The sequence below is a fragment of the Neofelis nebulosa genome, chromosome 6 (assembly GCF_028018385.1).
Source record: "Neofelis nebulosa isolate mNeoNeb1 chromosome 6, mNeoNeb1.pri, whole genome shotgun sequence".
Classification (NCBI taxonomy): Eukaryota; Metazoa; Chordata; class Mammalia; order Carnivora; family Felidae; genus Neofelis; species Neofelis nebulosa.
Window position 1 is genome coordinate 38,335,378 of NC_080787.1, and position 25,654 is coordinate 38,361,031.

The 25,654-nt window shown below is 47.8% G+C and overlaps 1 protein-coding gene across 1 annotated transcript in view; it reads left to right on the forward strand.

Annotated features, from left to right (window-relative positions):
* PNPLA1 (patatin like phospholipase domain containing 1) overlaps window positions 1-25,654 on the forward strand; it is a 47,805-nt gene that overhangs the window by 13,002 nt on the left and 9,149 nt on the right. The window contains 4 exon segments of the mRNA XM_058733723.1: window positions 13,631-13,863; window positions 15,007-15,072; window positions 16,261-16,470; window positions 18,605-18,665. Coding sequence (XP_058589706.1) covers window positions 13,631-13,863; window positions 15,007-15,072; window positions 16,261-16,470; window positions 18,605-18,665 — 570 coding nt within the window.

Consider the following 25,654-nt stretch of genomic DNA (forward strand, 5'->3'; position numbering starts at 1 on the left):
TTTATGGAGCTGATTAGACTTATAATACTAGAATTTCATAGAAGGAAGGTCAGTGAGTCCAACTTTTTCATTTTACAGATGATTGTATTTAGACTTTGGGAGAGGAAGTAACTGGTTGGAGGTGGACCTTGCTTTGGCCAATGTTTTCCAAACTGTGTTCCGAAGAACCCCATCAATCTATGAGAATAGGGGAGGTTGAGGGGAGGGAGGAGCCAGGGAACAGGGAGAGGACACACACAAAAGCCCTGGGACCTCCCCCCAGCTTCAAGAAGTATAGTCCCGGGGGCGCCTGGCTGGCTTAGTCGGTTGAGTGTCCGACTTCAGCTTGGGTCATGATCTCACAGTTTGTGGGTTCAAGCCCACATCAGGCTCTGCGCTGACAGCTCAGAGCCTGGAGCCTGCTTCAGATTCTGTGTTTCCCCTCTTTCTCTGCCCCTCCCCCACTGGGCTCTGTCTCTCAAATATAAAGGAACGTTTAAAAAAAAATTTTTTTTTGAAGTATACTCCTGCTATTGTTCCATTCTTCTTAAAATTTCATTTAGAGGAAGGTTCCAATGATTGATTGATTGATTGATTGATTGATTTTTAAGTTTGAAAGCCACCGTTTGAGTCTAATCCACTTAGTGTGCAGACAAAGAAGTTGAGGACCAGGATCTGGCTGAATTGCAGTGATAAAATAGACCAGTCATTGATTCATTCCAGGTTCCAGCAGTGAACAAAACAGCCGTCTGCCCTCGTGCAGCTGACCTCGTCTTGATGGAAGAAGCCATGAATAACCAAACACATAGAAAAACATCAGCGTGCATGCTCCAAGGAGAAAATAAAGCAGGAGAAGGGTGTGGCAAACGATTAAAGGGTGGATTAAAGGGTGAGGTTTCAGGTGTGCTGGTCAGGGGAGGCCTCTCTGGGGTGGAAGGAAGGGAGGAGGAGCCACGTGAGCTCAGAGAAAAGAGTGTTCCAGGCTGAGAGCCCTGAGGAGCAAATGTGCTTGATTCTCAGAAAGGAAGGCCCGCTGTCCTTCTGCACAGGAAGTAGGCTTCCAAAGGCCCCTGCAGGGCACATGAGAGCACCAGAGGGACCCTGCCCCACATACATGGCACGGCAGGACACTTCCACGGAGATGGAGTCCACTACAGGTGTCTTGGTCTCCCTCCCACCTGCCATGCCAGTGACCAAAGGCCTCCTGGGGCCCTGGAGCCAAGGCTGAAGTTATTGTCATTGGCAGGTGGCCAGGTGTTCCAGGCGGTGGGCCCACTGGCCCTCCGGGGCCTGTACTGGGAGGACAAGACCACTTTGTGAGAACCTTGGCCCTGGTGACTCCTTTCTTGGGTCAGTTGAGGAACAAGACCCCCAGGGGTGGTGGAGAGTGCAGTTCCCAGGAAGGAGGAGGTTGGGGCTGGCTCTCCGGCTCTACCACTCATCACTGTGGGTCCTTGGCCGGCCAGTGACCTGCCTCCCCCTTCGGTTTTCCCATCTCTAACTTGGGAGTGCGAGCACATCCTTTAGCCATTACAGTGAGGGAGAAGGAAGTCATGGTGTTCCTGGCACAGTGCCTGGCAAAACAGGTCTTTGATGAAGGCATGTTGAGCGAAGGGAAGAATAAGCACAAAGAAAATTCTCTTGAAATAGAAAAGCATAGGTGAAGCAGCATTTTTCACATTTCACCGAAGAATGTCCTAATGAACTTATTAAACTTATTGAAACAAAGATTACTACCTGGGTAGCTTATTTGGTGGAGCATCCAACTGTTGCTTTTGGCTCAGGTCATGATCCTAGGGTCATGGGATCGAGCCCCTTGGGCTCCACGCTGAGCATGGAGACTGCTTGAGAGTCTGTCTGTCTCTTTCTCTCCCTCTCTCTCTCTTAAACAAAACAAAACAAAACAAAACCACACACACACACAAAGATTACTAGACTCCAACCTTGTCCAGTTAATTTTCTTTTGAGAGAGAGAGAGCGCGCGCAAGTAAGCACGAGCAGGGGAGGGGCAGAAGGAGAGAATCTCAAGCAGGCTCCACACTCAGCACAGCGTCCAGCACGGGGCTGGATCCCATAACCCTGGGATCATGACCTGAGCCGAAATCCAGAGTCGGACGCTCAACCGACTGAGCCACCCAGGCACCCTCAATATTTTTAATATTTTATTGTGAGCTCATCTGTACAACGACTTAGTGGTTTGTTTTTGGTTTTTTTTGCAAATTCTGTGTGGCCTGGGCAGTGACAGGACCCAACTGAGCTGGTTTGCCAGGCCCTGGCCAGGCATCCCTGGGTTCTCACCCACTCAGGATCAATTTTCATGGTCATTACTCTGGTAGGCTGTGTCAATGCTAACTGTAAACCACACATAAGGCAGGCTTGGGGGGCTTTGAATTTTTATGAGAGACTATCTTTTCACCCAGAGCCCTGGGCAGAGATAAGCTACTGACACCTTTCACTGGTCCAGCAGTTATCGGAGTGTCCCGACTTTAAGGGGGGGTCTCAGTGCCCCTCACACAGCCCAGGACTACCGCCTCTGTGACGCCAGTTTCTGGTCTGATAACTACATTACCAGCTTTCTTCTCATGGCACTGACTTTCAGTTCCTTCCTTTCTTCCCCTTCTTTCTGGTGAGTTCACCTGTGTCTCACAATTTTATTTTACATCCGGCCCTCTGTTGTCATGGTTATTCCTGAAGCTGGAAAGGTTCCTGTACTGCTGCAGTGGACAGTCTCCCCAAAGTTCTTTAAGACCAGAATGAGAACCTCCATTTTTTCCCGTGCGTGCCCGTGTATGTGTCCCCGCGGGCGTCACGCTTGCACGCGTGCGTATAATGTGCACGTGTCCCAGATGGAACCGGGAGTTCAATCCCGGCTGCTGGGTGCGCTTTTGGAATCAAAATGTCTTCATCAGAAATCATCCCCAGAGTTACTTATCTGCCCAAGATGGCAGCACGTGCCGTAAAAAGTACTCTGCCCTGATTCATGTCTTAGTGTCACGCTATTAACAGCTATTTATCAAGCACTTAGAATGTGCTCAACGTCTTGCATGAATTATTTACTCTCATCTTGTCACAACCCCACGAGGCAGACACTGTATTTCTACCCATTTTAGAAAGGAGGAAACAGGTATTTGGAGAGATTAGCCAACTTGCCAGGGTTTATACAACAAAACCAAGACTGAGCTCTCTCTTCATTTCTACCTTCTCCGTCCTCGTAAATCATGAGCTTAGGTGTTGCTTTGCAAGCGACTCTACAGCTTTCCTGCCAAACTCTGCGGCTAGGCGATCATTTGCACATTGGTTAAGAAAATGAGATCAAATGACTTGATAAGTGCAAAAAGGACTTTTTATAAAATGCTAGAAATGACATCACTGCATGGTGGTTGTAACTCGCACTACCGTGTTGAGATCAGGATCTTTTAACTCACTCCAAGTAACGTGTTTGATCAACCGAGTGGATAAAAGTTCTTTTTCCCCCAGTCTTCTGGACTCTTTCTTTTTTTTTTTTTTTAAACGTTTATTTATTTTTGAGACAGAGAGAGAGCATGAATGGGGGAGGGGCAGAGAGAGAGGGAGACACAGAATCCAAAGCAGGCTCCAGGCTCTGAGCCCAGAGCCCGACGCGGGGCTCGAACTCACGGACCGCGAGATCGTGACCTGAGCTGAAGTCGGACGCTTAACGGACTGAGCCACCCAGGCGCCCCTGGACTCTTAAGTTGAAGAGAATTGAATGGCAAATCTGGTAAAACTCTTTGAATATGTTAGTTACACCGTAGAAACATCTAACAATTTGCAAAGCAACTCAAGGGGGTGACAGCCTGCAATCCGTTCCGCCCCCCAACATCAGCAGGCATTAACTGAGCCCCTGCTGAGTGGCGGGCACTGTGTGCCTAACAGTCATGGTCATCTGTGTGTGTGTCTTTTTTTTTTTTTTTACTTCAATTATAATAAACTTTTTTTTTAATTGTATTTAAATCCAAGTTAGTTAACATACAGTATAATAATGATTTCAGAGTAGAATTTAGTGATTCATCACTTACATATAAACACCCCGTGTTCATCCCAACAAGTGCTCTCCTTAATGCCCGTCACCCATTTAGCCCATCCCCACCCCCACCTCCAGCAATCCTCAGTTTGTTCTCTATATCTAAGAGTCTCTTATGGTTTGCCTCCTTCTCTGTTTTAATCTTATTTTTCCTTCTCTTCTTCTATGTTCATCTGTTTTGTTTCTTTTTTGTTTTAATGTTTTTTATTCATTTTTGGGAGACAGAGACAGAGCGCTAGCGGGGCGGGGGGAACCTAGAGAGAGGGAGACACAGAATCTGAAGCAGGTTCCAGTGTCTTACTGTCAGCACAGAGCTCAACACAGGGCTCAAACCCACAAACTGTGAGGTCATGACCTGAACCGAAGTCAGGTGCATAACCAACCGAGCCACTCAGGTGCCCCCTGTTTTGTTTCCTAAATTCCACAAGGGAGTGAAATCACATGATATTTGTCTTTCTCTGACTGATATCCCTTTGCATAATACATTCTAGTTCCATCCGTGTTGTTGCAAATGGCAAGATTTCATTCTTTTTGATCATTAAGTAGTATTCTAGTGTGTGTGTGTGTGTGTGTGTGTGTGTGTGTATACCACATCTTTGTCCATTTATCAGTCAATGGACATTTGGTTTCTTTCCATTTTAATTCTGGAATATTGCTAGATTTACAGAAAAGTTGCTGAGGTTGTACAGATAGTATGATATGTCCTTCACACAAGTCCCCCCTAATGTGAGTGTCTTCATAACTATGATGCACTTGTCAACACTAAGCCATCAACACTGGTACATCATTATAACTATAGATTTTGCCAGTTTTTTCTAGTAATGTCCTTCTTTCTGCCCCCAGGATCTAATCCGGGATCCCTCCTCGCATTTGGTGGATCCATTTCTAAACCAATTCTAAACCAATTCCACAAGGAAAACAGGCAAACAAACAATAAAACCTCCAGATCAGTTTGACTCCCATCTGACTCAGGAGTTGACCTGTTGCTCCAGCTCTGCCCTCGTGAAACCACCCTGTAAGGAAGAATCTCCTTCTTGGCCCCAGCTCAGGGCCTTGTGCCCATCGATGTGGGGGCAAGAATTAGGACCAGGCTTGACAGAGAAAATTGCCCTGTGGTTTGCTTTCTCACAGCTGGAAAGATTCCTGTCAGTGCAGTAGAAAAGAGGTTCTTTGATCTCCTTCTTCAGCTCATCATTCATTCATTCACTCATTTATTCATTCATTCATTCATTTTTAAAGTTTATTTTGAAAGAAACAGAGAGAGAGAGAGAGAGAGAGAGAGAATGAGAGTGGGGGAGGGACAGAGGCGGGGGAGGGGCAGGGTAGAGAGAATCCCAAGCAGGGTCCACACTGTCAGCGCAGAGCCTGATGGGGGCTCCAACTCAGGAACCTCGAGATCATGACCTAAGCCGAAATCAAGTCGGATGCTTAACCAACTGAGCCACCCGGTCACCCGTCATTCATTCATTTTTAAAACATGTTTATTAGTTCTTTCAGCAAACATTTATTAAGTTCCTACAGCGTGCCAGGTACTGAATTAAGTGCCAAGGGCATAATGGGGAACAAAACAGAAATAGTCCCTACTTATGGAACATTAAATAATTTATTTATTCATTCTTGAATACCTTGAATACTAAGTGTTCAACACTGTGCTAGGCAGTATGGGGGGAAGGATATTCTTAATACAGGCCTTGTCCTCAAGGGATGCAGCTGGCCAGAGACACAGGACAAGCCACTCAAGACAGCCTGATATAAACGGTGTGGACAGTAAGGAGAGACAGAGAGCTAAGAGCGAGGGTGAGCAGGGAGGGCTTCAGGGAGGGGGCCCAGATCTTAAGCTGGACTTAAGGGTGAGGTCTGTATGGTCAAAAAAAAAGATGGGGGGCGGGGGGTTTGGCGGCTGGCTGGCTCAGTCCAAGAGCGTGTGGCTCTTGATCTCAGGGTTGTGAGTTTGAGCCCCAGGTTGGGTGTAGAGATTACTTACAAATAAAATATTATATTTTTTAAAAAGTGTGTGTCGAAGGGAAGTAAGCAGGATTGTGCACTTGTGTTTACCCAGAAGAGTTGAGACAGACTGCCCCTGAGGAGGGGCTTTGGGTGTGGGGATAGAAGAACATATATTTGAAGGTGTGGTTTGGGATCCGTTGCTCTAAAGGGAGCCTTCCTGTCTCCCGGGGACATCTGAGCCCTTAGGAAGTGTGCCTAAGCTAAGTCCCAGAAAGGCAGATCCTAAGAGCCTTCGTGAGAACCACCCCCTTGCCTCACAGTGGGAAGTAGAGGCTCTGAGAGACGAAGCGGTGGAAATCACACAGGCTTTGGAGGCCTAGCTCTGTGGCTTTCCAGCTGTGTGCCCTTGAGCAAGTTACTGGTGAGCCTCTGTTTCCTGCGGTATAAAGAGATAACCCTAGTACCTACCTCAAAGGAGTCGTGAAGATTAAATGAGACAATGAGGCCTCAGAGCCCGGCTCAGCCCTCAACACCAGAAAGTGCTAAGTGTCAAACGTGCTGTCATAAACGAGAACACTGTGGTCTCAAGAGAACTTCAAGACTCCCATGACATAGATTAGACATTTAATGAAAATAAAATGTATTTGGAGAGCTTCAAAAAAAAAAAAAAAAAAGACAAGACTCCTATGACATGGATGGAGAGAGCTGACTCTCCAAAGTCTCGGACAGCGGGGGCAGTGAATGTCTCCAGTTGGCAGAAATGAACTTGCGTTACCGTGGTTTGGAGAGAGGGAGACACAGGTGTTCCTCCGCAGTGGCACCCTAATTTGAACGTCTCTTGAATGAGGAGATATTCAGGGATGGCCTTTTTTCTGTTTAGCAGAGACTCACTTGGAGGTCTTTTGACCCCGCTCCCCTCCCCACCGCAACACACACAGAAAACAAAACAAAACAAAATACAAAGTAAAACGAAACAAAAACAACTTTTAAGACTAGTGGTGACAAGTTCACAGCTCTTGCACTACCGTAGGGTCCCCTCAGTAGTGCAAGGAGAGTCTGTAGGGCGGGATAGGCCACAGCCTGGAAAGGGGACAATACTGGTTTCTACCTTGGAGCAAGATCCCGAAGAGACTTCTGGTCCACCACAGAAAACAGTCAGAGAGAAAAGAGCAGAGGCAACGACCCTGAGAACATTCTGAGGTTCCAGAGAACTTTCTAGATACATTCCCTCTCTGCCTGTTTTATCTCCAGCCGATCAGTAGATCCTTCAGTGACAAGTCAGGGAGATTGTGCCTGGATTCTGGGAAGAGGCACACAGGGGCAGGGTGAGGCCGCAGTCCTGGAAAGACCCCCATGGGTCCCTTGACAGGAACCCAGGTATGAACCGCAGGAAGGCACTGCTGTTTCCATGGCAACCTGATCTAAGCTGATATGAACTTTTAAAGCCAATTTAGTAAACTCTTCGGGCTAGAAAAAGGTCTGTGTGAAAGATTGTTATTATCCGTAGAAGAGTATTGGCTTTGAGGTTTTGTTTTTTTAAGTGCTTACTAGGTCAGAGTGGTTTTGCCTTTGGCAAAAGCCTGTAATGCATTCAGAACAGAGTAGAAAAATGTGAATTTTCTCACACATTCTAGTTCCAGTTTCTGTTAACATAGACTGTGGCCTATGGGATAACCATCTTTATTCATTTCTCTGTCCATCCAACCATCCAACCATCCAGCCATCCAGCTGGATTTATTGAGTGTCATCTTTATCCTGGGCTCGAATTCTAATTCGGAAAATAAGAGGATTTCGTCTGGTTTCGTATTTTGACCTAGGCTCCTAGAATCTTCGGCTGCTTTCAGCAGCCTCCTTCCTAGGGCGGGATGGGGCGATTGGGCAGGTTCTGAGACCCCACTTGGCTTCAACCTAGAACAGCCCTGTTTCTAGCTGTTGTATATATCGGATTTCCGTTTGAGGTGTCTTTTGAATAAAGGCTCCCCGACTGAAAAATCGCTGCCCCAGAAGGTCTCTCTGGATCTTCCAGTGGCCACGCTGCGGCTTCAAGCCAAATCGTTTTTCTTTTTAAAACTTTTTTTTTTTTAACGTTTATTAATTTTTTGAGACAGAGAGAGACAGAGCATGAACGGGGGAGGGTCAGAGAGAGAGGGAGACGCAGAATCGGAAACAGGCTCCAGGCTCTGAGCTGTCAGCACAGGGCCTGACGCGGGGCTCGAACTCACAGACCGTGAGATCGTGACCTGAGCCGAAGTCGGACGCTTAACCGACAGAGCCACCCAGGCGCCCCCAAATCGTTTTTCAATCAATGCCCCTGCCGTGTGGGGTATGGAAATAAAAAGGTGAATAAAACCAGGGTCACTACCCCTCAGGGGCACGCTGTCACTGTGAAGAAACACTGAGATCGCAAGTGGGAATGGGTAAATGACTGTTGTTAAGATAATAGGAATTTTTATTATTATAGTGCAGTCGGGCAGTCAGGATACACCCACAGGGATAGGCAGCCTATAATTCAGCCTACAATTAGGGACCAGGTAGGAGCTGCACACTCCCAGGTGCTCCATGCAGGGACTCCGAGAATTGCAGGGCTTTCCTGGGAACGCAGCTCTGCTCGCCGCCGCCTCCCCTGGGGCTGCTGCGCCGCCCGCTTCCCCCCTGCTTACCGCGCCCGCTGCTGGGAAGCAAGGCCGGAGGGGGGTGGGGGGGGAGATGGGGGGCTCCTGGCGGTGATTGGCTGAGCCGGAGGTTGCTAGGCTACCAGTCCGCGGGAGACTGGGGCCGCTCAGTCCCATCCTCCACCGCAGATCTACCCCGCGCCGCCCGCCCGCCGCAGACCCCATCCAGGCACCCTGTGAAGGAGATTCCCCAGCAGTTTAAGTTGTCGGCCGCCACGTGCCCATCTTTCTAGGATTTTTCACTTAGCAAGAGGCCGTGTGGAGGAGGGGAAGAGAAGCGGGTTTATTCTCGGGGCACCTCGGATAAGCTGCTTCTCTCTCTGGACCTCAGTGCCCTCCTTCGATTCCTGAGGTTCATTCATTTATTCATTATCCATGCATGCAATCATGTTTATTAAGTGCCTACCGTGTTCCGGGCACCATATCGGGCGCTAGGGACGAAAGGATAAACCAGATTGAGACCATCCTTGGTCTCACAAAGAGATGGGGGGGGGGGGGGGAGGGGGGAGAGGCATTAGATTTAAGCAAATACATAAGATAAACATATATCTTATTCCTTCCTCCTCAGTGATACTTCTAAGCCCTGCCCCTTTTCCCTCCTAAATCTGTAGAGCCCCCCAAGTTGGCAAGAGAGGGAGAGAGTGTGGATAGCAACAGCACTACATTACAGCTGACCTAGCACCTTACGGCACCCTGAAACAGAGGCACACTGTCCCGTCTCCACGGCGTTTTTACTTTGCTCCTTTGCATCCAAAAGTGAGCCTGAGCCCACCTCGATAAAGATGTGGGGGCAGGGATCATTGTCCCCAGTTCAAATGAGAAAGCCGAAAGCCAGAAACATCAAGAAGACTTCTCCGTGGTCACAAGGAGAATTCCTGGCGTAACCGATAGAGCAAGTACTCTGTGCAGGCACCTAAAAAGCGATCTGCCTCATCACAACCCAGTAAGGTAGTATTATTCCCATTTGATAGACTCTAAAATTGGGACTGGAAGAACTTACTTGACTTGCCAGTGATGGCCCAGATAGTATGTGGCAAAGCTGGGATTTTAACCACATCTCCCTGGCTCCACAGCCTGCCCTCTTTCCAAGAAATGGATCTGGTCCTAAAAAGAGTAAAACGACTCTCTGAGTGGCTAAGACCCGGAGTAGCTTCCAAATGCCCTTCAAAACCTCCCAGTCCCAGGATCTTATGTATTTATTTTTCTATTGAAATTCTTGGCACGACAGATGCATAAAATTTGGTCAATTGGCCACAGTTATCAATACCGTTGACCCTGTTATCTATCCATCTCTCTGGGATGACCTTGCCTTCAGGCTTTTACTAGGTAATTAAGTCAAGTAGCTCTTCCCTGGGAGCATCTCCAATGCTTGCTTTTCCTCCCTGTCAGGTTTTTATGTTTCTTTGTTCACATACTGAATAAATATTGAACGCCCATCAAGTGTCGTGGGCACTTGCTTGGTGGGCAAAGGTGAGTATGGCCCATCCCTTGTCCTTCAGGCGTTTCCAGCTTCTAGCAAAGGTTTCTGAAGGGCCTTCCTCAGGCGGGGTGCAGTGATAGGCCTTAGAGAGGCGAGGACCATAAGGATCTTCCCCCAAAGAATCTTCTTCTTGGCTTGGGAGACAGACTGCACTTAGATAATAAAAGGTGCGAAAGGAGGTGGGAGGAAGCAGAAATGAATGTGGCAAGTGTGGGCTGGGGTGGGAGAGCCAACCTTGAGTTTCCTGTGGTGCTGCTTTTAAATCCCATCTTGCTGTGGTCAGTGTGGGATACTGTGTCTCGGAGCCCAGCAGACTGCAGCTTGGAAGGAGGCCTTTAAATGGGAGAAGGTGCTGGAAAGTACAGAGATAAAGAAGCAAGCTAAATTTATCCCTCCTCCCAGCATCCAGCAATTGCTATGCTAAACACTTGACTCTCTACCAGCAGAGACTTGTTTAACCAGAAGATTAGTTGCTTCTCTCTCGGCTGGGAAAAGAGGGAGGAAGAAGGGAGAGAGAGACAAAGAGAGACAGAGAAAGGGATGGTCAGAGATGTTGACGACAGGGACACACACAGAGAGCCCTCGAAAAGGAAACAAGGAGAGGCAGAGATAAAGGCATCCTTTGCTATACAGTCCCAATGCGCAGCAAGAAAGAAGGTTAAACTGGGCACCCGAGTGGGAGAAATCAGACAATCTCCTGTCCCCTCCCTCCCTGGCTACATGATTCTGGCTTGAGCACTGCTGATTTCAAGACAGTGCCATTTTCAGATGTCAGTATATTGGAGAGGTCTATACTATTTCTATTATCTCGGTCACTGCTTTGTCCCTGTCACCCATCACCACTCATGAAGAGCTGAGAGTAAGCTGTAAATGGATAATACACAAATGCCATGATTCCAATAAGCACTGCAAGATGAAACATGCATGCCTTTGACCTAGCATTCCCACCTCTAGGAATTTATCCTAAAGAAAATAATTAAGAACAAGACATAGGCGCGCGCACGCACACACACACACACACACACACAATTAGCATGAGATTCTTCACTGCAGCATTGAAAAGCAAAGAAACATAGGAAAGCATAGACAAAGCAAAGAAACAAAATAAATAACCGACCCCTACTGGGGACTTCCTCGGTAAATAATGGTACAACCTTACAATAGCTTTCCACGCTGCGTGTAAATTGGGTTATAAATAGGTACTTACTGATGTGGAAAGACATGATTTATTAGGTTAAAAAAAACCAATCAATTACAAAATAATGTATATTATATGACTCCATGTATGTATTCTTATAAGTAGAATACATGTAATAAAATATATAATCCGGGAAGACATAAACTAGATGTTAATCTCCGGTTGGAAGGATCCCAAAACCCTTCAATTTTTATCTCTTTGCTTCTCTGCATTTTTCAAAATTATTTTTTTCCACGAGGAACATGTGTTTCTTGTGCAATGGGAGCAAATTTTCTTCCAGCAGTCCCAGTGAGCATCTCCTGCCGGGAGTTCAGGTGTGTGGGGGCAAGCTCAACCAGGGGTTCCTGGCCCACAGGCGTTGTGGGAAAGGCCACCAACCCATGCAAGGCCACTCAAGCTGCTCATTGAAATGGCATGCCCCCACCCTGGTTTGCCTCCCCATCCCGACTGGTCTTGTGGGCGAGAACTCTGTGACCTAGCCTCTTGGCGTCCAAATGCGTAGTCACTTCACTACTGGTGAGCTGGCCATCGCCCTCCCTTGAGGGAAAACGCTGTTGGTACAAGTTGTTGGCACATGGTAAAGCCGGCCTTACCAAAACTGCAGGGCCTTCCTACCTGTCAGGAGCACCCTCCCCTGTAAGAGGGTGACAGCTACGATGCTCTGTCGCTCAGGTCAGTCAGTCCCTACTACACATATGCAGCTGTGATTCTGGATGTCGGTGGGGGGAGAAAAGAAGGCTGTCACCATGACAACCCAGCTGGCTCAGCCTCTGGGATCAGTCCAAAGCCCAGGGGAAGAAGGTGGGGTTTAGAGTGGGAGCAAACACTGCCTGGCTCTCTGACCTCAGACAAGGCACTTAGCTTCTCTCTGCCTCAGTTTCTACATCTGTAAAACGATGCTAAATCTCTTTATCCTATCCACCTCCAGGATTAACGGGAGATAATCTCAACTGTAAAACATGAAGGTGTAGAGAGTCCCGAGCTTTGGTTTGTCTCTAAATTGCTGTGTGTAACTTTGGGCAAATCACTTAACCTCTCTGTGCCTCCTCAGCCGCTCTGTTTGTAAGTAGGAAAATAATATCCACCGCGATAACTCCCCAGATATATTGCCGGGCACCCCCACAAGAATCTAAGAATCTCCACGTTGGAAGGAATCTTAGCACTCACGCAGGAATCTCTTCGATGAGTCCTCTGACTGAGGTACTTGCCCCACCTCTGCTTAATTACCTCCAGGGCCGGAGAGCTCCTGACTGCCCAACTTCCCAAATGCTATTTCTGCTTCCGATTTTGCCAGAGGGTTTGCACAGGGTAGACATTAACAGCAACTGGTGAGTAACAGGTACAGGCCCGGCTCTACAAGCTTGTGGCTTAGTGGAATGGGAGCAGTATGGGTTCTGGGGTCTAGGTTAAAATCCCACTTTGTGCACTCGCCAGGGCGTTGACCTTGGGCCAGTTATATTATCTCTCCAAGCCTCGGTCTCCGGATCAGTAAAATGAGGTTGGAAATACCTACCTCATAGCGTTGCTGTGAGAATCCGGCAAGATTGCAGTTTCTTTTTGAGCTGACAAGCCTAACGTCCCCAGGGGAATTCTGGAGACAGATTACACCTTTCTCTGCAATCCCCTGAACAACACGTCTGCCCTCCAAACCCCATCTCGCATGGGTAGGTCCTTATGCAACCTGTTCCTCCCAGAAGGAGGGAGAAGGTTCCTCTCCCCATCCCGGAGACCTGGCCTTTGTGCTCCACACCTCAGGGCCTTCTCTCTCTCACGCCTGTACCAGGGGCTATAAAGGGAAGATGACGCAATTGTTTCAAGACAAAGTTCGCCTCAAGGCCAGTGCCCCTTCCCTGCTCACAGATTTAGTGGGCACTAAGCAAGTGTCACAAGGTGTCACTTGGTGAAGGCTTTCCACCGTATCAGTGTTTTAAGAGGAATCTCACCCAGGGCAAAAAGCCCCTAAGACCCCAGAAGAATGTAGTCCCGTGGTAGATTTCCAGATGTGGTGACTGGACGCAGGAGAAAACAGTGCGGGGTAGGAAAGCGGTCCCCTGCCCTCGATATGAAAGGAGGCAGGATGCCTGGGTCTAGTTCTGCTATTGACTAGCCGTGGACTCTCTGGAGCCAGTGACTTCATTCTTCGCGCCTTGTTCTCCTCGTGCGCAGAACGACAAGCCGACTCCGGGGACCGGCCCGGCTTCCGAATTCTAGGGTTTCCCATCTGTTGGAGACGGCGTGAGGTGGCATAGACATCAGCGACCCCTCTTGTCCAAGAGCTGCTGACCGCCGGCTCCTCTCTGCTTCCTCCACAGATGAGTACCTCAGGGTCCTCAATGTAGGTGTGGCCGAGGTGAAGAAATCCTTCCTGGGACCCTTGTCCCCATCTTGCAAGATGGTGCAGATGATGAGGCAGTTTCTGTACAAGGTCCTGCCTGAGGACTCTTACAAGGCCGCCACGGGGAAGCTCCACGTGTCCCTCACGCGGTTCACAGATGGAGAGAGTGTCGTGGTTTCAGAGTACACATCCAAGGAGGAGCTCATCGAGGCAAGGGGCGGGGCCCAGGGTGTGGGGGCGGGGCCCAGGGAGTGGGGCCCAGTTTGTGGAGACGGTCCCCCATTCTGTCGCCTGTCTTCCAACGGCCCTTGACAAAAAGGTTGAATTATCACCCAGTGGGGCATCGCTTCGGAAAGGGCACTCTGTGCACTGTCTGATGCTCATTAATATAAATTTCAGTCATGAATGGTTACTGTTGGACAGCGCTGTGCGTCTGCCCAATTTTCAGGACAAAAGGGTTAAGGGGCCCCTTCTCCGGGCCCCTCCCTCTGTCCCATATCTCCACCCCCTTCTCCTCTCCTGAATACAAGGCCCTGCCACCCATCCTCACAGCCCCACACTGGCACGGCCATGATCGTGGCCGTGGGGGAATGAATAGGCAGTGGGTGTGGACACCTCCTCCACCTACTTCGTGTCCCCCTGGGTTTATTAGCACTCAGTTCTTCAAGACTTTTCTCTCCACGCCCTCTTCTATCAGCTCTGCTCTTACTCATGCCAGCCAGAGCAAACCACAGAAAGCAGGCCTCTGTGCCTTTGCACCTGAGGTGCTCTGCCTGGGATGCCCTTCCCTCCTTCCCAGCTCACTTCACCTGCTTGACAAGACTCCAGTTGCTCTTTCTGGGTACGTTCCATCATCACCAGCCCGCCCCACACTCCCCTGGGTTGGATACTCCTCTTTTGGGGCCACAGTGCCCTGGCTCATCTCCATCGCGGCACCTGTCTCACCATGTACTGTCATTAGTAAATGACATGCTTACTCTCCCTCGTCGGGCATTCGTTAAGGGTGGGCATCTCACCCTCCTTTGATTCCAGAGCCTGGACCTGACCACACACACATGAATGGTCGTTGGGTTCCGCTGGATTCGTGGAGACATGGTGCTAGAAAGGACCCTGGAGGTCACTGAGGCGGCTCCCTCTCTTTAAAGCTGGGATATCGGGCCCTGACTACCTAGTAGGGTAACGAGGACCCAGCTAGTTAGGGCCAGGCCAGGAATTGAACTCGAGGCTCTGCTCCCCAGGGCAGTGCGTCTGCCTTGGATTTAAGAAGGGCCAGGATGGTGGTGACCCAGAAGCCTGCTGGTGAGCCCTCCCTACCCAGCTGCCAGGGTGTCTCAGCCCTTTCTCTCCCCACAGGCACTCTACTGCAGCTGCTTTGTCCCCGTGTACTGCGGCCTCATTCCTCCAACTTACCGGGGCGTGGTGAGTGCTTTGGCGTGGGAGGGGGTGAGCCAGGACCCAGGGGTGCCTCGGGTCCCTATGGCCCCCATCTGGGAGGGTTGGGGGTGGTCTCAGGATTCAGTGGAAAGACCAAGAGTTGGAGAGATTCTTGTGTTTTTCTACTTAGAATTCCCAGTGTAGACGGATTTCTGGGGCTTTAAGATGAACTTCCCCTCCCTATATCGGGCTTCACTCTCGACCACCAACCCATTATTGAGCCTGGCTAGTCAAAACTCCATAGGCTTGCTGGATTTTCTCATTCTTGACAGAGAATGTAGTATACAGATCCTGTGACATTGGTACCTGGAACAATGGGGACCTTTAACGTCATCTAGGCTAGTGCATATGAATCACCCAGGGAGGTCTTGTAAAATAATGCAAAATCTGATTCACTAGGCCTGGAGCCAGAGACTGCACCTCTAACCAGCTTCGGCTGATGCCAGTGCTACGGGTCCAGGCCCCACACTCCGAGGAAGAGGGTCTAACTCATGCCCCCTTCTCATTTTATATAGAAAGAAAATAAGACCCAGGATTCACCTAGTAGATGGAGCACATATTACATGTCAGCTGGGTACTTCCCAGGCACCCCAGAGAGTTAGGGCTTCAGGATCTGTGGTCCTGTGTTCATAGTTGAGGAAACAGAAGCCCCAGGAGGGAAGGGAAGTGTGGTGGCTGGTGGCCAGGCCATGATCAGGGGTGCCCTGGAGAGTGCTGAGGATATCTGACCTGAAAGAGGGAGGCAGTGTGGACCCACGGCGGTCTGGAGAGACCTGCACGGACCCACCTTGTGTTCACCTTCTCAAAAGGCCACGGGAACAGGCTCCATTCCCAGGGCCCCCTTCAACAGTTGAGTGGTTCAGGTGGGGTAGCCTGGGAGGGAAGGTGTATGGAGGAGCATTTGCTCCTGCTCTATCCAGAGTATGGAAGGCCTTCTCCCCACAGAGGCCTGGGAGCCCCACCTCAGCACCACTGAGACGGCTGTGGGGACACAGTGTAGGGACAGAGCACTGGGCTGGGAGTTTGGGGGCCACCGTGGACACACCACACACCCACCTGGACCTGGGTCTCAAGGTTTGTCCCAAGGGACCCATTTCCTGGGTGTACTCCCTGGGTGGGGAAGAGGACCTCTGACCCCAGATGAGCATTTATCACTCTTCCTGCCCCCCATAGCGCTACATCGATGGGGGCTTCACGGGCATGCAGCCCTGCTCCTTCTGGACCGACTCTATCACCATCTCTACCTTCAGCGGGCAGCAGGACATCTGCCCCCGGGACTGCCCCGCCATCTTCCACGACTTCCGCATGTTCAACTGCTCCTTCCAGTTCTCCCTGGAGAACATTGCCAGGATGACCCATGCCTTGTTCCCGCCAGACCTGCTGGTGAGAGGACAGACGTGGAAGGGAGGAGGACTGGGGGAGGGGGGCAGGGACTGGTGGTGAGGACTGGGAGAGGGGGGCAGAGACTGGTGGTGAGGACTGGGAGAGGGGGGCAGGGACTGGTGGTGAGGACTGGGAGAGGGGGGCAGAGACTGGTGGTGAGGCCGGGGAGCCAAAGGGGCCCACACAGCTCCATCTATGTCTCCTTAAACTTCCTTCTAAACCTGATTCCCGGCCTTGCCACGAACCAGCTATGTGAATGAGACCCCTAAGTGCTCCCAGTCTCAATTTTTTCCCCCCTGTAAAATGAGATATGTCAGAACCGCTGAGAGAAATGTCACCTGAGCATTTCCCCTCTGACATGTAATGTAGGCATCAGCCGCGATGGCCCATGGGCCAAATCCAGCCAGCGTCTTGGTTTTTGTTTTTATTTTTAAATTTCCAAAACTGCTCTAAAAAAATAAAGTCTATTTTTTTTTACTGTTTATTTATTTTTGAGAGAGAGAGAGAGCACGAGTGGAGTAGGGGTGGAGAGAGAGGGGGACAGAGGATCCAAAGTGGGCTCTATGCTGACAGCAGAGAACCTGATACGGGGCTCAAACTCATGAACCGTGAGATCATGACCTGAGCCAAGCTGGATGCTTAACCAACTGAGCCACCAGGTGCCCCAAAAATAAAGTTTGTTTTAAAAAATTGTTTTTTTATCACTTACAAAATACATGTCTTTCTTCAGCACAGAAGTGTGATCCTAGAAGCAGGCATCAAGCTTTACTCATTTCTTTGACTATACTCACCGTGTCTACAAAGGGCATTGCTTGATAGAAGGTTCTCAGTAATCGTTGTTTGAATGATAACTCCTCTAAGCCAGTTTTGTGACTTACAGTCTAATTATTATTTACAAAACTCACACTCAAAACCCTATTATGCTTAGCCAGGCTATGGATACACAAGATATTTTATTAATCCGATTGATTCTTTGTCCTCCAACTGTTGCATTAGGAATTCTAGCATCTGCCTTATACTAGTTTATCCATAAAGATTATGTCTACTTAGTTTCATAAAAGCAATCCACACATAGGCAGTTCAAGAAAGATGGAACAAATGCATTGTATTCATCAGAGCCTCTGGAACTCATGTTTCTGCTTACAATCAGTACTTCCATTCTCAAGGTGGCGTGGGTTTTATTCTGGCCTGTGAGCTCAGAATAGGCTTTCCATTTTTAGAGCATTGTAAAGGAGAAGAAAGAGAAGGAAAAGAGTAAGAGGAAGGAGAAAGAGGAGAAGAAGAGGAAGAAGAGGAAGAAGAACAGGATGGAAAACAAGAAGAGGAGAGGGAGAGGAGGAGAAGGAGGAAGAAACAGAAGAAGCAGAAAAAGGAGGAGGGGGAGAGGGGGAAGAAGGAGAAGAAGAAAAGAAGAAGAAGAAGAAGAAGAAGAAGAAGAAGAAGAAGAAGAAGAAGAAGAAGAAGAAAGAGGAGGAAAGAAAAAGAAGAAGGAGGAGGAGGGGAAGGAGGAAGAGGAGGGAGAGGGGGAAGCGGAAGAGGAGGAGGGAGGAGAAGGAGAAGAACAAGAAGAACGAGAACTAAAACATAAAGAACAACAAGAAGAGACAGAGACTATCTGTGGTTTCCAAGCCCAAAATATTTACTATCCGGCTCTTTATGAAAAGGCTTTGTGAACAATGTCATGTAATCCTCCAGCATCCTTTGCAGTAGATATTATTATTATTATTCTTATTATTATTCCCATTTTGAAGGTAAAGAAACTGAGGCTGTGAGAGGTTGTATCTACACAGCCAAGAAGTGGCAGCACTAGAATTTGAGCCCAGTCTCCAAACTCTGTTCTTCATATGGCCCAAATGCACCTTCTCTGGTTCTATTAGAAACATCTCACCCTCCCCTGCCCAGGGGAAGCTGTAAATGGTTTCACAAACTAACGCACCGTCACTATGGACACATGATCAGGAACTGCTCCCCACTTCTGAGCAGATAGTGAGGGATGGGATGCAGGATGGGTACATTTTGAAAAGCTCATCAAATAAAGCTCAAGGGCAATGAAAGTAGCTTCTTTGGGTGAAGGGACGTCGTCTGTCTCCATTGCTGCAGCCTTAGTTTTTTCTCCCGCTTTCCCTCCTTGCAGATCCTGCACAACTACTACTACCGAGGGTATGAAGATGCCGTTTCCTACTTGAGGAGGTTGAGTAAGTAGCAAATGGGGCCCCAAGGAAGGGGTGGGTTGGGGGTGGGGCAAAGACAGGAAGGGCGGGGCAAAGACAGGAAGTAGAAGGGCTCAGTCGAGGAGGCTTCCCCCCAACTTTGTGAACTAGAGATGCCCTTTCCCAGGAGTTCCCAAAATGGGTGCGGGGATCCGGCAGCTTGCATTGTCCGGGCCAGAAATTGGGATCTTCGTGGAAAAGTGCTTTTTAGGGTAACTGCGGGGTCAGTGGATAAGCTTTTGTACAGGTATGTTTCTGGATTTAAGAACCATGTTTAGGAAAACACATAGCTCGCATCTTCCTGGAGGGATTCCATTTTCGTGTCGTTTCATTTTATATTCTTTCCAAGACCATCGTATTGTTAATGTAGAGCTAGAAATGACTGGTTTATATTTGTGTAAGACTCCAAGTGACATATTGATCAACAAATGAGAGGGAAGAGCCTGTGCCCTGTGTTGGTTTAGCAAGTGTGGTTCCTACACTTGCACCTCCTCCGTGCATTCTTGTGTGGAAGATTCCAATGGCGTGTATTACATACGCTAACTCCATGAAGACCATGGCAAACATCTTTGATAAAAAGAAAGAAACAAGGCTTTTTTCATACTTAGAATTGTGCCCATAGGACAATATTTCCAGAAAAAAGGATTCCTGGATCAAAGGAAGTGTTTTCCCCCCGCGTTGTCATATGGCCCTTGCGATTGTCTTTTTTGGCAATTGTGTGATATTTCATCTCAGTTGTGCAGCAAATTTTGATCATTCCTTTGAGTTTCCAAATGTTCACTATTATAGGGAATGCTGCGGTGAGCTTCTTGTGTATATACTTAAAAATATGTATATTTTAGGAGCGAGATTAAGGGATCGAGCGTGGGTTCCCCCCCCCCCCCCGTAGGATGTATTGACTCTTTTTCCTTCAAAGTTGCTTCCTGCTTGCCCAAGTTCCCCTTGTCCTGACTTTTTCCTTTCTCCTGGGTCCATTCTTCCCGCAAGGGGTAGGAGAAGCAAGAGAGAAGGATGGAGGTAACATGGGTTCTGGAGGCAAGGCCTGGGCCAGGATTCTCACTCCCCCCCTCCCCACCAGCTGTGTGAACTCAGGGAAATCACTTGCCTTCTCTGTCCTGATTCCTAATCTGTAAAGAGGCTTAAATCCTGATTCCTGACCCGTACTAACTGTGTGACCTTGAGCAGGTAATTCATCTCCCAGCACCTCAGCTTCCTCATCTGTAGAAGGAGGCTGATCAGAATTTTATTCCTAGACACAGTCAATCCAGCCCACTGACCCTCTGACCTTGGAGACACCTCTTCTCAGCTCTCTGCAGGACAGGCTCCCCCTAGCCCTGACTCTTCTCTGACAACTTCCCCGCTCCACATTTACATGGGTGACAGATGTGAGGACTGATTCCCAAGTGTCCAAAAGGAGGACCACCCAAGGGGTGGAGATGGGTCTCACCTACAGAGCCTCAGGAATAGGAGGGGCTGGCGAGGGCCTGGGGTCCTTCCCACCACCAGCTGGGGAGCCCCTTCACTCTTTCCTCTGTGATGGCGTGTACTAGGGGACTTGGGGTTGGGGGATCCCCTGATCTGGGACCGGGATTTTAGAGCAGATACCAGTCCCTGCCTCAGGAGACCCGTCTACACCTCAGGTTGCAGCCTGGCTGCCTGTCTCTCCCCTAGAATTTCTCTTCCTCTCAGGGAAAGCCCTGGGGAGAGTTATGAAGTGCCTTGCTAAGCATCTCTGGTTTCCCCCACTTCTCAGTAGCCCCTCTGCCAGCCTCTGGGAGGAACCCAGAGCCATCGCCCCCTCCCCCGGCCCCATCATTTACATGATGGTGTAAACGGCAGTCTCAAAGCCAAGGACAAGACTCAAACAGTAGCATTTCGGGCATCCGCTAAAGAATTAGGGCTGTGTGTGGAGCATGGCGGGTTTTCCCAGAGGTCCTGGAATCACTCCAAGTAGGAACAGGCACAACTCATAAGGAAGAAAATGCCTCGTGCCGGCTACAGCTATTTCTGATTGCTCTTCCAATTTGCCAGTGTTGGCATGGCTTTGTCCGTGCGGCCTTCAGCTCCACCCCTACATCCTCTTGGGTGCGGTGGGGCTGGATTTTCCTCTCAGCACCAGATGCGAGCAGGAGGTATGACACATCCTGAGAAACCGTGGCTGGTGCCCAGAGCCACACTCTTAATTCCCACCTGCCATCTGGGAACAGAAAAATGGGAGTCCGCTCCAGCCTTCCGCCCTGCTGGTTTCTGGAGAGGGGGTCAGCTCTGGCAGCAAGCCACACCCGCAGTGTCGCCCTCGATGCCTCCACCCGCCTCCTGGCATCCCCCTTTTCCGCCCTCCTAAGGACTCACATCCTCCTAATTATTCCTGCTGCCAGGCGAGCTTCCCTCTCCACCCTTGGCCTCCCCCGGCAGCAGCCTTCTGCCAAAGGGAAGGGCACTGCCTGCTGGCGTGCTTGAACATCCACATTCCCCACACAGACGTGTGCATGTGGGCGTTGAGTGAGGTTGGAGCTCAGAGGATGCCCTGTCTAAAATATCCATCTGGCATCCAGGCGTGCCTGGCCAGGCTGACCAACTCCCTCCTTTCCTTCTTTCCTCCTTCTCTTCTTCCCTTCCTTCCTTCCTTCCTCCCTCCCTCCCTTCCTTCTTGGCCTTCTTGCTTCTTTGGCACCTTCCTCCCTCTCACAATTTAACTTCTCTCTCTCTCTGTCTCTCTCTCTCACACACACACACACGCACACACACACTTGTGAAACCAGCACCACAGTCAAGAGAGTGAACCATCATCCATCATGCCCAAAGTTTTCCTCCACCTCCTTGGTGACTCCTCCCTCCTCCCCCTACTTCCTGTCATTATACACATTTCCAGTATGGACTTACAGTATGGACTCTTTTTGGTCCGCATTCTTTCACTCAGTATAATTATTCTGAGATTCATCGTGTTATTGCATGTATAAATGGTTCATTCCTTTCTCCATTCCATTCCATTTATGAAGATACCACAGTTCGTTTATCCATTCCCCCATTCATGGACATTTAGGCCATATCCAGTTTGGGGCTCTCATGAATAAAGCTGCTGCGAATACTCATGGAGTCTTAGCACAAACGCATGCTTTCATTTCTCTTGGGTTAATACCTAGGAGTGGAATGTCAAGGTGGTATGGTGAATGTACATTTAATCATAGAATTCTATATACGTATAACCAGGGTAAACACACATAGCATAGAATTTACTGTCTTAACCATTTGTAAGCGGACAGTCCAGTAGTGTTAAGTATATTCACATTGTACAACCCATCTCCAGAACTTTTTTGTCTTGCAAAACTGAAACTCTATACCATTGATCAACAACTCCTCATTTCTCCCTAGAAAGCCACCGTCCTATTTTCTACTTCTAGGAGACTGACTACTTTAGATACTGCATGTCAATGGAGTCATACAGCATTTGTCTTTTTGTGACTGGTGTATTTCACTCTCATAATGTCCTCAAGGTTTATCCATCTTTATCTATCAATGAACAATTTGGATTGCTTCTTCCTCTTGGCTATTGTGAATAATGATGCAATGAACGTGGATGTGCAAATAATCTTCGAGATCCTGTTTTCAATTCTTTGGGACGTATACTAAGGACATATACCCAGAATGTATGTTTAACTTTTTAAGAGACTGCCAAACTATTTTCTGAAGTGGCTGGACCATTTTACATCCCTACAGCAGCGTATAAGAGTTCCAGTGTCTCCAAATTATCACCAACGCTTGAAATGGTCAGTCTTTTTAGTTTTAGCCATTTGATTGGTTGTGTGGTGGTATCTTATTGTGATTTTAATTTGTATTTCCTTAATGACTAATGATGTTCAGCGTCTTTTCGTGTGCTTATTTGCCATCTACATATCTTCTTTGTCGAAGTGTTCGATTCTGTTGGTCATTTCCCACTATTTAAGAATAGTTCTAGATTCACAGAAAAAATATGAAAATGGTATGGACAGCTTCCATATACTCCTCATTCCCTAGTATAATGTCTCACACCCATGAGATGTTATAGTATGGTACATGGAAAATTTGGTACATAGTATAGTGTAGTGTTTACAATTATTTCACTAATATTGATGTTATTATTAATTGAAGCCGTATATTCAGATTTCCTTCCTTTTTAACCTAATGTCTTTTTTCTGATCCAGGATCCCCTTCAGGAGACCACATCACATTCTGCCATGGTGTCTCTTTAGGTTCCTTGTATCCATGACACTTTCTCAGACTCTCCTTGTTTTATGTTTGTTTTTCATGTTTATTTTTGAGAGAGCACAAGCGGGGGAGGGGCAGAGAGAAGGACAGAGGATCTGGAGTGGGCTCTGTGCTGACAGCAGCAAGCTCAATGTAGGGCTTGAACACACCAACCGAGCTGTGAGATCATGACCTGAGCCCAAGTCAGACCCTCAACCGACTGAGCCACCCAAGTGCCCGACTCTTCTTGTTTTTAATGACCTTGGAAGATTTGAGTACTGGCCAGATATTTTGTGGAATGTTCCTTAGTTGGGGTTTGTCTGATGTTTTCCTCATGATTAGACTGGGGTTCTGGGTTCCAGAGAGGAAGACCACAGAGGCAAAGTGCCGTTGTCGCCACATTATATCGAGGGTACATACATGCTATCCCCATGGCATATCACCCATGATGTTGACCTTGCACTTGTCTGCAGTGGTGTTTATTGGGTTTCTCCACTGTGAAGTTGCTCTTTTTCCCCTTTCTATACTGTGCTCTTTGGAAAGAAGTCACTATGCACAGCCCACACTTAAGGGGTGAGAGTTAGGCTTTACTTCCTTGAGGGCAGGGAATGAGGGCAGGGTATCTACATAAATCTCTCTGCTTGGGAGATTTGTCTCTTCTCCCCCATTTGTTGTACTTCTTCAATTGCTTGTTTGTTTCAGCATGGACTCGTGGATACTTATTTTATACTTTGGGTTATTTTTCAATCTTTATTTATTTTGCTACTCACATTGTTCCAGCTTTGGCCATTGGAAACTCTTTCAGTGGGTCCTTTTGCCCGTCTGAAAATTGAATTGTTTTATTTAAAAGCTTTTATATGTTTTTTTTAAAAAAGGAGAATGGATAATGATTTATTTCAATTGATACAAAATTTAAAAATATACAGAATAATGTATATTTTTATAGTACATAAATTTGGAAAGTACAAAATTGTATAGAAATTATAAAACTCAAACTCAGGATAGGGTATGTAGGAAAGATAATAGGAACATAGAAGGCTTCTTCTTTACCTGGAATAGTATATAGTTTTTGCTTTTTCATTTGACAATAATTTAATAATTATTTAAATGTTTAAGAAATTAGGAGCACTTGGGTGGCTCAATCGGTTGAGCGTCTGACTCTTGATTTTGGCTCAGGTCATGGTCCCAGGGAAATGCCCTTTATTAGAAATGTGACTTTCAAATATTGTCTCTCAGCCTGTGATTTCTCTTTCCAATTCCTTAACAGTATTCTGAAAAGGAGTTTTTCATTTTGATAGGGCCCTTATTATTAATTTGCCTCCTTTATGAATCATGCTTTTGGTGTCTTACCTAAGAAATCTTTGCCTTACTCAAGATCACAAAAATGTTTTCTGTTTCCTTGTAGAAGTTTTATAGTTTTGTGGCTTTTCATTTGTGTCTATATTCCATTTTGAGTTAATTTTTGGATGTGGTTCAAGGTATAAAACAAAGTTGGTTGTTTTTTTTTTTTTGCATATGGACATCCAGTTCCTCCAGTATTATTTACTGAAAAGACTACACTTTCTCTAATGAAGTGACTTTGCACCTTTGAGTAAAGTCAGTTGTCTATATATGTCATGAGTCCAGTTCTAGACCTTCTGTTTTGTGCCATTGATCAATTTCTCTGTCTTTATGTCAATGTCATGCTGTCTTCATCACTGCAGCTTTATAATAAATCTTGGTATCGGGTAGTCTTAGTTCTCCAACTTTGTTTTGTTTGTTTTTTTTGTTTGTTTTTTCAAAGGTGTTTCGTATATTCCAGGTCCTTTCCAATCCCATATGAATTTTAGAACTAGCTTGTGGATTTCTACACAAAATACAGTCGTGCAGTACTTGTCAAGCCATTCTCTCCTCCTCTGTAATCACCACCTCAAGACTACCCCTCTCCCTGATCCCCAGCAGAGGGATTTGTATCCAAACAACTTCACAGAAAAAAACCAAAGCCAACAGAGGGAAGTTCTCTCAACTTTGCACTACCGAATATACAGACTCACCCTTCTCTGTCTCCCTCTTTCCTCGAAAGTTAAAGGAAGCAACCCTCTTCTTGCCTAAAACCCACACCCTGCCTGTGCTCAGACCCCTTCACCATCTCAGGACTCTTGAGTCATCCATTATTCTATCTCTCTTTTATATATCAAACCCCCACCTCTCGACTGGATTCTTACCAGCAACTTTCTTTGGTCTACAGAAAGTCTACATCTGTCTTGCCTATTTTAGAAACTTGGCCTGGGTTCCGCCCTTCACCCTCTCCTCGCTCAGTCCTGACTCCCTCTTGTTCTCACTGTGCTTTTCCTCCCTGGGCAATCCCTCCACAGCCACCAGCACAGCTGCAGTTACCATCCATAGATGAGGCTTCCAAAGGTACACCCTCACCCTCACCCCTTCTCTGAGATCCAAACCCATGTATCCAACTGCCCATTTGTCATCTCTCCTTGGACATCTCTAAGGCCCCTTAAAATCCACATGTCCCCAAACAACCTCATAACCTGTGCCCTCCTCACTGCTCCCCCGACCCATCCCCTCCATGGTCACCCTCTCAGCAACCAGCGTCCATCTGGCTGTGCAAACCAGCTACCTCCTCTCTTCCCTCAATCAATCCAGTGCCAGTTCTTATTTATTTTACCTCCAAAACAGAATCTTCTTTCTATCTCCTTCCAGGTGCAAGCCCTAAACACCTCTCCAGAGCAGCCTTACAGGTTTCCCTGGGTCCC